Source organism: Triturus cristatus, chromosome 5_2, assembly GCF_964204655.1.
Source record: "Triturus cristatus chromosome 5_2, aTriCri1.1, whole genome shotgun sequence".
In the NCBI taxonomy this organism is placed as follows: Eukaryota; Metazoa; Chordata; class Amphibia; order Caudata; family Salamandridae; genus Triturus; species Triturus cristatus.
The window spans coordinates 1,086,179,061-1,086,195,935 of record NC_140588.1 but is presented as its reverse complement, the minus strand read 5'-3'; the positions used below and the strand labels follow the sequence as shown (position 1 = coordinate 1,086,195,935).

Below are 16,875 nucleotides of genomic sequence, written 5' to 3'. Positions count from 1 at the left end.
CATCAGAAATCTGGCAAAAAGTGGGGAGTTACGTCAACAGAAACCCAGCTTCCTACAATGTGAGTCCCAGCCTCAGTGTTTAAATGAGGTTGTTTAGATGTTTGTGTAAGGAAACTGGCTTTTTGTAGCGTACTATACACACACCCACACACCACACACCCACCCTTAGATACAGTTGTAATATTTTTGAAGCAGCTGGGCTCAGTGCAAGTGCTTTGACCATTAAAATGGTGCATGTTTATTTGGCTTGTCCCCAATTGGCATAACCTAACTTACTTCTAAGTCCCCAGTATATGGTCCCAGGGCCTGTCATTTAGAATGCCCCACACACACACTCCACCTCCCCTTCCCGGGAATGCAGACCTTGTTGTGCCACCATGAGTGGGACAAGGTAAAACATAGCCCACAGTCTACCACTGCAGACTGGAATGACCTTTTTAACAGCAAAGTTGACCATGCCATTTAAGGTAATGACAAAGCCCAAACCTCACTGGTGGCCAAAGTGTCACTTTAGTTGCCCCAGGTTTCCAGTGCTAGTTTACTGTTGTACTTGGGGTCTGTCCTGCAGACAGCATCTGCCCTCCTGGGGAAACTTGCTAACGACTCCCAAGGCAGGTAACAATAGAGGCCTGCCCCTGTAGAATGTGTTAACTCCCAGAGGCAGGAAGCCCCACAGATGTTAGCTCAAAAGGCAAGCTTCAAATGCGAAGCCGCCTTTGGAGAACAAATAAGAAGCACTTGCGAGAGGGGATTCTCTAGTGTTTAGGTAGACAGGCTGACACCTAGGGACAGGCGTGGAGAAGGCAGTTGTCAAACAGTTGTTTGCAGTGACTCTTGTTAGCCACACCTCTGGGGGTGGATTAGGGGCTCCGATTGTCAAGAGGGGGGTCTTGCCATGTTTGGAGTGGTCAGAATGGTGCATCCTGAGATAGGCAGATGCCACACTTCCCAGGAAGTGATCATCAGGAGTGAGGGAACCTGGTATCCCATTGGCTACTGTGAGAAAGTGGCTCTGTATATACTGTTCCTTAATAGGTACAGGGTGTACAGAGTCCACAGACCCCAAGGGTTTAACAGAGGTTAAAGTTAGATATAACCTTACTCTCTAAAGTGGTAGCTTGGTCGAGCAGTAAGGCAGTACCAGAGGACAGTGTAAAGCATTTGTTGTACACACTCAGTCAGCAAATAGTTCCACACACTCAATAACTGAACTCTAGGCCAATGGTTTGTATATAAAAAAAAATATATGCTTGTTTTATTTTAGAACCAACACTTGGAATTAAAATATACTTTCTCGACAGGAGATGTTTCATAAAAATACTTTTGTATATGCAATAGACTTTTTAGTAAACAGTTACAAGTAGTTGCAGTAGGCAACTCTATTTCTAAACACAATACATTGAGCTCAATGATAAATTCAAGTTATATGCAACAGATTACTTTTTAGATTACTTTTGTAATTCCAGGCCTGGATCCTAGATTCAGTCCTGGGTCAGTTCTCAGAATCAGTTGTTGAAAGTCGACTTTGGTTCTATAATGATTTTTAACTAATATTTAGCTATTTTAAAAGTTGACACTTAGAAAATATTTCAGAGCAAACAATCAATGATTCCCTATGGAAGAAAATTTAGGTTATAGGTACAGTAGGTTATCGTTACTTTTGTAATCCAGTACTGGATGCCTAGACTCGGTACTGGGACCTTTATCCAAAACAGGTAAGTAATTACGTTTTCAAATGTTATACGATTTTTGAAGAATATTTAGAAATTGCAGAAATCAACACTTAGAAGAAATTTCACAGAAAAACAGTCAATGGTTTCCTATGGAAGAAAAATGAGTTAACTTTTCAGAGTCAGTGCTGGGCACCAAGATCCAGCACTGGGAACTCACCTAAGAGCAGGTGAGTAAATTCGTTTTTGTCACTCGGCTGATTTTTGGTGAATATTTGAAGATTTGAAAAGTCCACACTTAAAAGAAATTTCAGGAAAAAGTCAGTCAATGTTACCCTATGAGGAAAATAGAGTTTGCGGTTTAAGGGTAAGTACTCGACTGGCAGAGTTGAGGTTCTGGGCACAGACTCGGGGGTCTCCCAGGGTCAGGTAGGTACAGTTGGTTCACACTCAGCGACTCTAGGGCGGCCGGGTGCAGAGAGTTAGGCCCAATGTTATCCTATGAGGGATAGGGGGGCCTTGTTTGGTGGCTGCTGTCTGGCAAGCCACGCGGCTGTGGGAGCTGGGCTCCTGGTCACTTACTCAGGGCAAGTGGGGAAGTAGGAAAGTGTAGAGTTTTCACTACCAGGGCCACTCGGGCAGCTGGGTGCAGAGGGCTTTTGAGCCTTCGGGCGCTCAATGGATTTCGATGGGAAATCTCCGGTTTGGAAAAAGACTGCAGGCTCGGGGACGAGGACTCTTCAGGTGCCACCACCACTTCGAGAGGTAAGTTGGGTAGTTGGAGGATAGGTAGGTACCCCGGGATTGGACACAGAGGGCCGTGGGGCGCCGGGTGCAGGGGTGCCTTTTGGTGTCGGAAAATCTTACCCTCTGTTGATCACGGTTGGGGTGGCACACTGTTCGGAGGCTGCAGGCTTCTTCAGGATTGTCGAGGGGGGTCCTTGGGTGCCGGACTCGGGGTCACAGTCGCCGTGGGGTCGTCCTCGTGGGTTTAGTTCACTCCGGCACTGGCCAGGCTTGGCTGGTGCAGAGTGGGCTGGGATCGTGGTTCCGGGCTGCTGCCAGGGGTGAAAGGTAGGTTCTGAGTAGAGCCTCTACTCGTGGGAGTCCCAGGGGATCAGAGTTCAAAGGTAGCCAGGTCCTCCTGGGTTTCTGAGGTTGCTGGCCACAAGAGATGCCGGGTTTGGAGCAGGAGCAGGTTCGAGGTCGACAGGCCGGTAGGGCTGGGGCCAAAGCAGTTGGTGTCTCCCTCTCCTTCGCGGCTGCAGGGCAGGTCTTCTTTTCTTCTCGCTCTTCTTGTAATTTCGGAATCTGGAATCTGGGGAAGGAAGGTTCAGGGTGCCCCTAAATACTAGATTTAGGGGTGTTACAGGTAGGTGAAGGGCAGGGACCAATGGGTCCCCGTCCTGGGGTGGGTACACCCCCTATCCTGCCCCTCTGCTGTGGGAGGGGGGCAGTAGCCTAGTCCTGATAGGGTAGGGCTCCCCATCTTCAAGATGGCGAGAGCCTGGAGATGTGCTTCACCTCGCCTCCCCCACCTGAGGGGTGGGGCTGGCAGGCTGGCACATCCCCTGTCCTTATTTGGGGTTTCCGGCCAAAGCTTCCCGCCAGAGTGGGGGTTGCAGGGGCCTGGGGAAGCTCACAGAGGCGGCATGCCTTTGAAGCTTCCCCCTGCCCACCCTGGGGGAGGAGATTTGGCACCTCGCCCAGGATGTGCATTGTTGCAGGACCAGGAGAGCAGGGGCTCTCCTACCCAGGGGTCCAGCAAACATGTCTGCTGGGTGGCAGCCTAGGCAGCCTCAGAGCAGACGTGGATTCGTAGGTTAGGTTTCAGGGGGCACCTCTAAGATGCCCTCTGGGGTGCTGGGTACATTAAATCCCACACTGGCATCAGTGTGGGTTTAATGTGCTGAGAAGTTTGATACCAAACTTCCCAGTCTTTAGTGTTGCCATTATGGTGCTGTGGAGCTCATGTTTGACGAGCTCTCAGCACCATGTACTCTTAAATGGCAGCACTGCACTTACAGGGCTTAGGAATTGACCTGGGCACTGTAGGGGCACAGGGCTCCTGCTCCTGTGCCCACACCATTGGCATAGGGCACCCAGCTAGAGGGGTGACTGATGCCATGGCAGTGTAGGTGATGGGCATGTCACATAGGGATGTGTGCCATGTCGACTTTGTTTTGGTTTTGCACACAAACACTCAGCCTGCAAAGGCAGTGTGTGTGTGTAAGGGTACAGGGCCTCTAAGGGTGGCAGAAGGTGTGCTGCAGCTCTTAGAGGTCACAAAGCCCTGGGTACTTAGGGTACCATTTACTATGGCCTGACATGTGGCCAGGGTTTGCCAATTGGGGTTTGGTTTGTTTTAGGGAAGGAACATAGGCCCTGGGCACCTGATTGGCAGGAGTCCAGGGCACACTCAGTCAAAGTACATTCAGCAATTCAGCAAAAAGTGGGGGCATACCATGCAAGAAAGATGGCACTTTCTCACAGCTACCAACCGTATCCTACACTGAGGGCATTTTCTGAAGATGAATAGGACACCCCTGACCGAAGGAGGACTGCCCTGCTGCACCGAGGGACCAGCGAAGAGAGGCTGCACTGTTGAAGGCTGCACCTGCTGGCTAGCAAAGAGAGGTACCGTGCCTGTCATGTCCTGCTCAAAGAGGAGTTGTCTCCAGTGCCCAGTCAAGCCCAGAGAATCCAAAGGCCCGCAGACTGGCCTACTTTTGCAACACAGGGACACAACAGCTGAAGAAGCCTGCTGGGCTAAGTTGGTTGCCCAAAGTCTTCAAGCCGCTACTCAAAAATCGTAGTCCATTGACGACTGGACTTTGGGCAGTTCGGAGAGAGGACCTTGTGGTATGTCGACACTGCAACCAAGATCCCTTCACCCTCTTTGAGGACCAAGGAGTCCTGGTAGGAAGACCTTGTAGGATTCAGACTGCAGTCCTTGCGGTTCAAAGTCAGCTGTGTTGAAAGTGAGTTGTTGCCGGATGGCCGTGTGAGTCCCTCAGAGGAGCATGGCAAACTTTTAAACTGCTGTGCTGGGTGGACCTGAATCATCTTGTGCTGCCCATGGGCAGATATTTCTTTGAACATCCAGGAGATGGAATAAGGTCAGCAGTGCTCACAACAAATCTCTCTTAAGTGCGACGCTCTGTCCTCAGTCGGGGTAAGGTTAGTGAGAATGAGCTAGATGATGGGCTGGTGCCTACATTTTCTTGGAAGGCCTTCTGCTGCCTGTCAGGATGGAGTGACTGCCATCTGCCTTTTCTGATTTTGGAGTGTTACCTCCCTCTGGGTTGAAGATTGTGTCTTCATTTCTGTTGTGATTCCTGCTACCGATACTTTGTGCGTTACAACAAACAAATGATGGACGGAATGCTGACAATGCAGACATTCTCCCCCAGTCAAGAGATCTGGGTTAAATCCATCGTTCTTTTGCCCACTACACCACCCCAGTTTAGACATGGCCATATGCAAATCAGTCTTGACCCTGTGCCTCATGGGAACAGTCCAGCCCGAACTGCCAAACCATGTCTTCCCTGGACCAGAATCAAGCATCCTAGGACCGGTTTCTGGCTAAACTGTTTGTTGTAACGCTTTTCGCCCTAAGTGGGATGGGTATTCCCAGACGTGGGACCCGTGCTCACTACGCCACTGGAGTCAAGCTATCCTGGCTGATGACGGCTGATAGCCAGAAACCGGTCCCAGGATGCTTGATTCTGGTCCAGGGAAGACATGGCTTGGCAGTTCGGGCTGGACTGTTCCCATGAGGCACAGGGTCAAGACTGATTTGCATATGGCCATGTCTGAACTGGGGTGGCGTAGTGGGCAAAAGAACGATGGATTTAACCCAGATCTCTTGACTGGGGGAGAATGTCTGCATTGTCAGCATTCCGTCCATCAATTGTTTGTTGTAACACCGATACTTTGTGAGCCTTCATCTTTTTTGTTGCGATGTTGACCTTCTTCTCACAGACGTTATGTGCAGAAGGTGCCTAGATCTCCTCCTCTGTACTCTACAAATTACGAATAGAGACTTGAAAAAACACTGCACTGAAGTTGTCTGTGTCCTATCAGTACTTAAAGGAGTTTCCCATTAGTCGTCCTAATTTGGCAGCGCATAGCTCTCCAAGTTCTGGCAAGCGTTAGTCTCCCAAAAAATGGGCTAACAGTCCTAGAATAGTAGGAGTCCAATAGCCGTACACACTCAGAATTGTTTGGGAACTTTACTTTGCGTTATAATTACAGAGATGCTACCTCCAAGTCAGACTATAAATGACAATATAATAGCATTTGTAGAGTGTACGGCTGCTTCTGCGGGTGCATCCCGACACTAACAGCAGGACCACCCTAGATAACAGACTAGCATCCTAAACAACCGACCTAAGCATTAAGCAGGTGGCTTCTTCATGCCTTTCCTAAAGATCTCCTCCGAGGGAGCAAAACGAAGGAATGGCAGAATCGAATTCCAAAGTTTAGCTGTCAGAAGAGTAAAGGATCTCCCAGAGCGCCTAGCCCTGTGGGCCCTCGGGATCTTGGACGTGGTCTGAATTGTGAGTGAAGCAAACATTACATGGTCAAATGGAGTTTGACAATTTAACTTGCTTCCCCAGCTTTGAAATCTGTTCATTGGGGCCTACCCTGGGGTCTGTTAATATATTTGTTTTTTTGTCTGTTTCTCTAAAACTCAATACAAATTTCTGAACTAAAAAATTGAAACCTGTTCACAGACCGATAACTCAATGGTTCTGTGCCGGTTAAGGAAAACCTATTTACTTGTGACTTTGTTTCTCATGTGTAGACATCTTTCATACAAATAGTATGTAATTCACCCCGCGATGACATGTCGTGTTCCTTTTTCAATTCTTTTTGATTAAAGATCCATGGCAGCATGAAATGGAGCGATCTCATTGAATTTGTATGGAAGACTTAATTACTATCTTGAAACATTACACAAGCCCCACCTTGTACCACCCTTTAACCATCGCCACTATTATTGTTTTCCTTTTATGAATGTCAACATTTCACAAGCCTGAAGTATGATGTAGCTGCCCTGGCCAGATAATGTAACTACTGCTTGTTCTTCTCTTTCAGAGTATTGTACTATGTTGCCCAAGTGCGCTGGTCTGGCACTATTCACTGACAGACAGTCGAATCAAAACTGGCTCTCCACTAGACCACCTGCCCATTGCACCTTCCAGCCTTCCCATGCCAGGGGGCAACACAGCGTTCACACAGCAGGTGAGTTTGATATTTCCTAAGGTCCTTGGACCCCATTTGACTATTCATTGGAGTTGTACCTGCCCATTGCTGCCTAGAAATTCAGAAGGGTATTGTTGAAGGATTAACATGATCTGCAGGCTACTTGTTTTAAACTATGTTAGTTGTGTATACCTTGGGGCTTTTAACATTCACCACCTAACTGCGTTGAAGTACTCATTCTGTTGTTACATGACATGCATAGTGAAAACCGTGATGTGCCTCAGATACAAAGCAGTTACCATGGCTTCAGTGCACAAAACCTTTTGACAAACTGCGGAGAGGATAGTTTGTGAGTTTGTATCGGGTAAACTTGTGTCTCCCCAGCACTATATCTTTAGGAGCTCTGCTTACATAGCATAAATACTATCTCCCACTATCCATATGTGACACTCCGCCCCCACTTCCAACTAGGGCCCTTCACTTTTCTCTTCTGAAGCTTGGGGAGGTGAAAGATCTTTTTCTGGAGTCGATAAACACAGCATCTGTATCTGCCATCCAGTGCCTGAGCTAACAGGCATTCGTAAAGTCAAATAATGCATCTCGATTGTGTGTGCACAGTGCCATTCCTTGACATGTGAAACCCTACTCAATGTTAGGCACTCTTTCTAATGCAGAACACAGTGTAAAAACACTACAAAACTAAATTCCGTACAACAAACTGTGAGACGATGATTATTCACAAGGGTCAGACTCCTGAGACGAGTGTAATCGGGGACTGCCTATGTGGCTGCAGAAGAGGAGTCCTGAGCATTGACTCATCTCTAAAGTGCTTTCTGAGGAAGTTACTGGGAGTGATTTGCAGAATGGCTGATATATTGTGGGTGGTTTTGTGGGGTGGAGCTTCAGTGCCTGGTCACATAGAGGAAAACCTTTCTTCTTTTTGGTCCGTTTTAATTTTTAGAGTTGCTGTTTTCCCTCCTGACTGACTGTTCAGTTACTTGGATTACTTTTCCAGGTGACAAGTGTGTCCCCCAGATGTTGCCCAGGGCTTTGGTTGGGAATTTCTCTCCAGGGAGGAGAAGGTGATTGCTTGGGTTGGAACCCCTCCCGCCTTCAGATGAGTCCCCATTATAGAACCTTTTGATACATTTGGGGCCCTGGTGGTATCATTGGGTAAGCTTTCAGAGCCTCAGTTTTTCCTATCTTGCATAGGGATTCTAAGGAGTTTAGGGGTGAATTTCTTAAAAGCCCTATGTCTGCAGTTTGAGACGCCTTACGGATGCTCGCAGAGTGTAAGCTAGTTTCAAACACTTTAAGGGAGTTTGATAGCAGACACATACTAAAGCCCACTATTGGACGTGGCCCTTTTTGGCTAAAGTTCCCTAAGTGTTTTGCTTTCCCCTTAGACCTTTTTTCTGACATGGTGTTGCCAACTTAGATGCTTTGGGCACTTTGCCACTGCTGATCAGTGTCAAAGTGCAAGTGCTCCCTGTGTAAAGTGTAATGGTGATTGTTTGTCAATGATTGGTATGTTTGCCTTACTAGTAAAGTCCACTGTGTGTGCCAGGGCGGGTAATGCAACTGCTACTAGTGGGCCTGCAGCACTAATTGTGCCAGCCACACAAGTAGCCCTAAAGAGAGAACTCGGGCCTGTCACTGCAGTGCCTGTGCACAGTTTGTTAAACTGCCATGTTGTCCTGACAAGTGCACCCACTTGGCAGGCCTTACCCTTCCCTTTTTAGGCACATCAGGTACCCCAATGGTAGGTCGAAGGTACCCCCCTGGGCTGGGTGCAGTGTATGTGAAAGGTAGGACATGTACTGAGGTGTGCACCATGTCCTAACAGTGAAATACTCTCCATTTCGTTTTTCACTGTTGAAAGGCCATCTTGCCCATAGGACAGACTGGGGAAGGCTGTGTAATGTTTCCAGCCTATCTTCCCATAGGCTTAAGATGGAGAGGTGAAGTTTAGTGTGCCTGAACTCACAATTTAATAACACATCTTTTTGTGAAGGTGGTTCTTGCATTGTGTGTTTAGAAACCACTCTTTTAGAAGTGGCTGGGTTTTTGTGTTCTAACATTTCTGTGTGTCTCTGCCTGTTTGTGGATTGACTGTCTGAATTTGAATGTGATAGGCTCTGGGGAATGTCTTGACCCAGGGGAGGAGGTGAGACAGCAGCAGGCTGACCTGCATATGGAGTGTAGGGGGGATGAGTAGCCCCTGGAGGTGAAGAGGCCTGGTGAAATATAAAAAATATGCATATGTTGGATTTTTATCGTGTGATCTCATTGTATATCTTTTTACGTAATCATATAATTGTTTTTATGAAACTCGTGTGGAGTCCATTTGTGCTGTTACCATTGGGTTGCTGAGAGCGTGGTTACAAATACTTTACACATTCGCCTTGAAGATCAGCCTGGCAGCTCATGCCAAGCTACCGAGGGGGTGAGCAGGGGCTATCCGAGAAGGTGTCCTTCCTTTCCCTGACTTACAAGCAAGAGTCTCTATTTGGACTAAGGTACCTACCTCAGCCAACTAGAGACCCCCCAGTTCTAACACCCACACTAATATTGCACTGGGACCATCTAGCCATTAGCTGATATTGTTTAGCTAAGCTGGAGGCTTTAGGGGACTTAAGGAGCGCTGTCACCCTAAGGGGTTAACACGTTGGGTCTCCTCTTCCTGACGTCCATGGAAGAGTGTAGTACCAGCAGTGCTTTGTCAATAGCCTAACCGTCTTCTCCCAGCACACTTCTTTGTTTTCCCTCCCCTGTTCCTTTCTTGTTATATATTTCCCACTAATGTTTGGCAGTTGAAGTTATCAAGGTCTCACTTTTCTGGCTAAGGCAGAAGACTTTCACATTTCTGATAGTCTCATTAGAGCAATACTCACTGATCCTAGAACCCCATGAACAATGGGAGCCTCAAAGCGAGTCAAAGCCCAGGAATGTGTCCTTCCTCTGCATGCCTTCTCTGTCGGAAGGGAGCCTACTAAGTTGCATTCCTATGTGCCTTTTTCTCTTAAATGGCATTCCTGAAAATTGCCCAAACCTATTCTCCTAGATCAAAACCACTCCTCATGAATACTTCTGACCGCAGAATCCTCAGCTTTTAGCATATCACCAGGTGCCGGACTGGATCCGGAGAATTCTTCCAACAGTGCTCCCTGTGCCAGTAGGAGGTGCTGTATGATTCTGCGATGACTGTAACGCTCCCAGAAGTGACGTAGCAGAGCCACATATGCGTGCCACCCCTGTATGTTGATATCATTTATATGCCCTTCGACGTGGATCTGGAGCTCCACTCCCAATTTTGGTTTTTTTCTGGGGACTTCAGTTTTGTTTCACAGTGTCCTTGGGAATGTTATTAGTGTCAAAATTGCAGGAAGTAGATGTCTGTCATGGACCTGTACGAGGTATGCCGGTTGGTGGACTCTATGTAGTTAAAAATATGAAGATGTCCAGTTGAAGAAGAGGCTCTGTTCTAGGTTGCTGGCCAGATTGTGGCCCTAAGCAGGAGGTCGCACTTGACGAAAACCCACTTCCTGCTTGAAGTCTTCAAGTAAATAGAAGTCAGTGTCTCGTCATAAGCTTAAGAAGGCCAAGTGGGACTCCACACCATCCCTCCACTCAAAATCTAGCAAGACTGCACATGGGTATTGTGATAACGATTGCTGTCTCCCAATTTCTCCTGAATCCGCACCAATCCCACAATTTGCAAACTGTCTTCAACACCAAATAACAGCCTTCAAAGAGGCCATGTTGAAGATTTCTGGTGCAATTTCAGCTCTCTGGTGCACCTTTGGGCCTTAACCGCACTGCAGGTTGTCCAGACAGACTTCTGCCTATACCGCGGTTTGCCCCCTCTGGTCCCGCTACCGGGCCCGCACTGATTCCAGACCTGTCGTGCTATAAAATAACAAAAGCACAAACAGTGATTATACAACATCTGAATCAATGCCAGTATCCGCAGAGGGCTCTCTATCTTTTCGGGTCCGATTTGGACCCAGTGCAGGAGTCCAATGACACTACTGATGATGAGGAAGGGGACCATTTGCTGATGCATTGTATTTAGAGTTACAAAAAACCAGTGGGCATGACCCCTCTCCCAGAGCTAGACTGTCCGCTTGGGCCACCAACTGAGGAAAGTGTTTTGTTTGCAGTGGGGGTTCAGAGGGGAGTTGAAACAATACAATTGCACTTGCCCACAGTTGAGACGAAAACAAATGAAAATGTGGACCATTATTGCCTTTTCTTGGAGCCGTAATTGGGCCGTTATGGCTACTTGGTCCAAGTCATGCTCTTAGTCGCTAGTCATTTGACCTGGTGTAGGTGACGTAGACTGGCTCCTGTTGACCCTCACTTCTTGGCCAAGCATCCTACATCAGAGAACCTAATTGTTCAAGCATTAACAAGTAAGAGCAGTCTGAATTTCGTTCTGGACAGTTGATGAGGCTTGATGGTTTCGGGAAGAGAATGTTTTCTTTGGCAAGTGTAGCTCTGAGATCTACAAATGCACTTTATTCTAGGTAGGTACATCCGGTCATTATGGGATATAGCCAGTGATATCTTGGCAGCCGTCCTGGGGGACCGAAGTGCCTCATTGGCCCAATGGCTACATGATGATCAAGATGAAGGCATGTATGTGCTCTGAGCTGGCCTGGACACTACAGACTCCCATCTGCATAGTTCATCGCACCAGCATCATGCTCCTGGCCATGCCAGAAAGAGATCGACTAAGTGTCCTGGAGATGTGTAGGCGTCTCTAATGGACATGCCCTTCGATGCCTTTAAGCTGTAAGGGGAACTCTGGAACTGTTAAAGCAGAGTCCCCCCCACAGTATGACCTCTGTGGTTATTGATACCAGTTAACTAATTTCCTCTATCTGGCTATTCAAAGGGGTTAGGTCACAGACATCGCCATCCCTCCCAACCTGTCCTGCATCAATGGACCCAGTCCTTTCGCAGCTGCAGACATGTCACCGGTAGAACCCTTTCAAATCAGCAGGGACAACAATCCTTAAATTCTTCCTCCCATGCTGCTCCTGTCACGAAGCCACTTTAGTTTGCTCTCTCATGCTCTTGTCTGGCTGAAAGAAAGCAGAATACTGCATTTTCTCCTCACCCAGAGATTCATCACGTTGGACAGGTGGTGTTAGAGGTGGTTGGTTCAAAGGGGTTGTACCCTGCCCTTCATCTCCTCTGCACCTCACCTTCCTCTCACAATGGAACAACTTTTGAAGGTGCATTCTGTGATGACGTTAACCTTCTATTGTCCAAGGGTTCCATCGGGCAGATATCGGACTTGTGAAAGAAGAAGGATGACACTTGTGTTACTTCCTTGTTCTATAGAAGGATGGAGACTACAGGCCTATTTTGGATCTCTGTCCGCTGAACGCCTTTTTGAGTATGGACAAGTTCAAAATGCTCAATCTAGCTGAGATCCTTTCAGCTCTGGATGCAGGAGACTGGATAGCGTTTTTGGACTTGCAGTACACTTATGTTCGAGGCATATGAGCTGCAGATTGTACACTTAGCATAGATCGCCATCTGGTGTTGGGCCCGGATGTTTGCAGTTTGTTTTTCTTCTTGGACAGTCTTTGGAAGTCACGAGTTTGGTGACTCCTCCTTCGGTCCGTACTGCGCATGGGCTTCGGCTCCATCCTCAGATTGTTTTTTTCCGCCATCGGGCTCGGATGTGATACTTCGTGCTCCGGCTTCGAACTTCTACGGTTCCAGCCTCGACGGAAAATCCTCGTTTCTTCGAGTTTCTTCATCATCATCTTCATCTCTCGAAGCAGCACTTTCTCCATCCCGTACATCGGCACCGGCCTTCGGGCCCTCCTCGACTCCGGTCCCGGCCGATGGAAAGGACTCCGTTCAAAAAGTGCCCAAAATGTGGGTCTAAATTTCCCCACACCGACCTCCATCAGGTGTGTAACCTTTGCCTCTCTCCAGAACACGAGGCTAGAGACTGCCCCGCCTGCAAGTCTTTTCGATCGAAGAAGACCATCCGAGATCGAAGAGCTCGACGCACCATGGCGCACTCATCCTCTGCAGCTCCACCGGACATCTTCGGAGACGGCGCCGAAGCTTCGGGGCAAACACACACCGAGCAGGAGGAAGACGTCGTCAGCGCTTCCGAGGCCGACGACTCCGACGTGGAGGACGTTACACCGGCGCAGCGGGCCGTGAGTACTATGCCCCCTCCCACCCCCGCGCCGAAAACCAAAGAGACTCAGGTTACTCCCTCGCCTGCCGGCCTGGGCAAAACCAAAACCAAAGCTTCTATCACCCCACCTACGGGCCCGGTGTCGAAGCCTCCAAAGTCTCACGGCAGCTCGGGATCGAGCCCGCCGACGCCCGGTGCCGAAAAACAGTATCCGGCACCGAAGAAAGCAATATCCAGCTCGACTCCGAAGCCACCGGTGCCGAAGCCTGGACACTCGGTGCCGACCAAACACAAACACAAATCTGTCGGCACCGACGCCCCGGCGCCGAAACCTCATTCGACGCCGAAACACCCGGAGACCTCAAGAAAGCATGGCGCACACAAACCATCGAAACCCTCGGTTCCGAAATCACCGGTGCCGACAGACGATCCGGCACCATTGGCTCTGTTTACACCAGACCCTCTACAAAAGACTCTGTCCAAAGATCCAAAGACTGGGCTTTTGACTTTAATTACCAAGAAAAGACGCCTTGATACTCCGGCTCCTCCTCCTCCACCCAAAAGGAAGGACTCTGCTACTTCTCCCCTCAGAGTGCCCTCCCCACTACCGCCTCCCCTACCTCCTCCACCACCTCCACCCCCTCCCCCTCCCAGGTCTCCGCCACCTCCACCTCACTACGATCCGGCCCCATCCCCAGATCCGGATGACGGGGACCCGGACAATTACCCGGCGGACGCCCCAATGGATCCCACTCCACCAGGGACCCCAGACCCATGGGAGGATTACAATAACCCTGATATACCAGATATACCTCAGGACGACCTATACCCATCCAGGCCGTCTCCTCCAGAGGACTCCTTAGGGTTTCATCATTTAGTGCAGAGAGCAGCACACTACCATGGGGTGGACATGCACAGTGAACCAGTGGAAGAAGACTTCCTACTGGATACATTTGACATACAAGACAAATCCACTTCTATTTTACCCATGCTTAAGGGTGTCACCAAGCACGCTACAGAGGTGTTCAAAGACCCCGTCAGGGCCAGAGTACTGAACCCTAGAATAGAGAAGAAGTACAAAGCGGCACCCACAGACCCTGCATACATTAAGGGCCCTGCTCCCCTAGATTCCCTAGTTGTCTCCACAGCTAGAAAGCGGGCTAACTCCCAATCCTCAGGAGAAGCCCCACCGCCAGACAAGGAATCTAAACTTCTGGACGCGTCTGGTAAACGCACCGCCTCCCAAGCTGCAAACATGTGGCGCATTGCAAACACACAAGCACTGCTTGCGCGATATGACAGAGCACACTATGACGAACTAGAGGCTCTTATGCAGCACCTTCCAGAAAAACACAAGCGCAAGGCTCATGACCTGATACAGGAGGGTAAACTAATTACAAACACCTCCATTAAGTGTGCCCTCGATGCAGCCGACACTGCTTCTAGAGCCATAAATACAAGCGTCCTGCTTCGTCGCCATGCCTGGCTCAGGATCTCAGGGTTCAAGCCTGAAGTCCAGGCGTCCATACTCAATCACCCCTTTGACCAGCAAACTCTCTTTGGGCCAAAGGTAGACGAAGCGTTGGAAAAGATGAAAAAGGACACAGACACAGCAAAGTCTATGGGGGCACTCCAAACACAAGCCTCTAAACGTTCCTTTCGACGCTCGTCCTTTCGTGGCACAGGCAGAGGCTCCTCCACCGATAACGCCTCTACCTCCTACAAGTCCCCTCCTCAAAATACCTTTTCAAAGGGCAATCAAAGGGGTGGTTACAGAGGCAACAACAATAAGGGCAGGGGCAAAACCAACAACACCCGTTCTGCCACCCCACCCGCACAATGACTCCCCTCCGCTCCCCCCAAACCATCCCACTCCGGTCGGGGGCAGACTACAAGACTTTATCCACACATGGGAGTCCATAACATCGGACAAATGGGTGACCCAAATCATTCGGTCAGGGTACTGTCTCGAACTAACATCTACCCCACCCAATATCCCACCAAGGCACCGTCCAATGTCTCAAGAACATTCCACACTGCTCAAACAAGAGGTACTCTCACTCCTCCAAAAACACGCTATAGAGCAGGTCCCCGTCAATCAACAAAATCTAGGGGTCTACTCCCTATATTTCTTAATACCAAAGAAAGACGGGACCCTCAGACCCATTCTCGACCTCCGGCCTCTAAATGCCTACATACATTCAGACCATTTTCACATGGTCACCCTACAACAAGTCCTCCCGCTCCTCTGTCAGGGAGACTTTCTCACAACCTTGGATCTGAAAGACGCATACTTTCACATTCCAATACACCCCTCTCACAGGAAATACCTCAGGTTCGTGGTGGACGGGCAACATTACCAATTCACGGTTCTCCCCTTCGGGGTCACCACCGCACCACGGGTGTTTACCAAATGCCTAGCAGTAGTAGCAGCACACCTCAGACGTCAACATATTCACGTCTTCCCTTACCTAGACGACTGGCTGATAAAAGCCGCGTCCTACGACCAATGTGTGCAACATACAAACAGCACCATCCAACTGCTCCACCAGCTAGGCTTCACGGTGAACTACCAAAAGTCCCACCTCATACCATCTCACACAAAGCAATATCTCGGGGCCACTATAGACACCTCCAAGGGTATTGCCTATCCAAACTCAGCCAGAATCACAAGCATTCAAGCCTTACGCAAAACATTCCTTCCTCAACACTCTCTTCCAGCAAGAGTGTTCATGAAGCTCATAGGAATGATGGCGTCTTGCATCTTTATAGTGCCCCATGCAAGACTACACATGCGTCCACTTCAAGAGTGCCTAGCACAACAGTGGAACCAGGCCCAGGGTCAGCTGACGGATCTGGTGTTGGTGGACGGCCGCACACATCACTCTCTGCAGTGGTGGAACACCACAAACCTTTCCAAAGGGCGGCCGTTCCTGGACCCGGTTCCTCAGGTGATTCTAACAACGGACGCATCGCTCTCCGGCTGGGGAGCGCACCTCCTACACCTCACCATGCAAGGTCTATGGACGCCACAGCAAAAATCGCTCCACATCAACCATCTGGAGCTCTTGGCGATCTTTCTAGCCCTAAAATTTTTCCAAAAACAGATTTCGGGCAAAGCAGTCCTCATTCGCACAGACAACATGACTGCGATGTATTATATACAAAAACAGGGGGGGACACACTCTCCCCAGCTCTCCCGCTTAGCCCAGAGCATATGGAGATGGGCAATTCCCCAAAACATCTTTCTCCTGGCACAGCACGTTCCAGGCGTACAAAACACCATGGCAGATCTGCTCAGCAGACAAACGCAACAACTACACGAATGGGAACTGCATCCACAAGTTCTTCACCCATTCTTTCAACAGTGGGGGCATCCTCAGATAGACCTCTTCGCCACCCACGAAAACAAAAAATGCCCAAGCTTCGCCGCCAGATACCCACACCCATTGTCCAAGGGCAATGCGATATGGATGAACTGGTCAGGCAGATTTGCATACGCCTTTCCACCTCTCCCACTAATTCCATTAGTGGTCAGGAAGCTACAACAGCACTCCCTCACACTCATTCTGGTAGCTCCCACGTGGGCCAGGCAGCCGTGGTACACCACGCTACTACAACTATCAGTGGTACCACATCAAAAAGTGCACCTATCCCCATGCCTCCTAACCCAGAACCATGGAGAAATCAGGCACCCGGACCCAGCTCAGCTCAACCTGGCGATCTGGCTCCTGAAATCTTAGAATTCGGATACCTTAACCTTCCCCCTGATTGCATGAACATCATCATGGAAGCCAGACGTCCTACCACTAGAGCATGCTA

At 49.1% G+C, this 16,875-nt stretch overlaps 1 protein-coding gene across 7 annotated transcripts in view; it reads left to right on the top strand.

The window, feature by feature from the left end:
• MED12 (mediator complex subunit 12) overlaps positions 1-16,875 on the top strand; it is a 956,599-nt gene that overhangs the window by 140,518 nt on the left and 799,206 nt on the right. For all 7 annotated transcript variants that reach the window (XM_085608424.1, XM_085608427.1, XM_085608421.1 and 4 more), the window contains one exon: positions 6,774-6,920. In XM_085608424.1, coding sequence (XP_085464550.1) covers positions 6,774-6,920 — 147 coding nt within the window. The remainder of the gene's footprint in view (positions 1-6,773; positions 6,921-16,875) is intronic.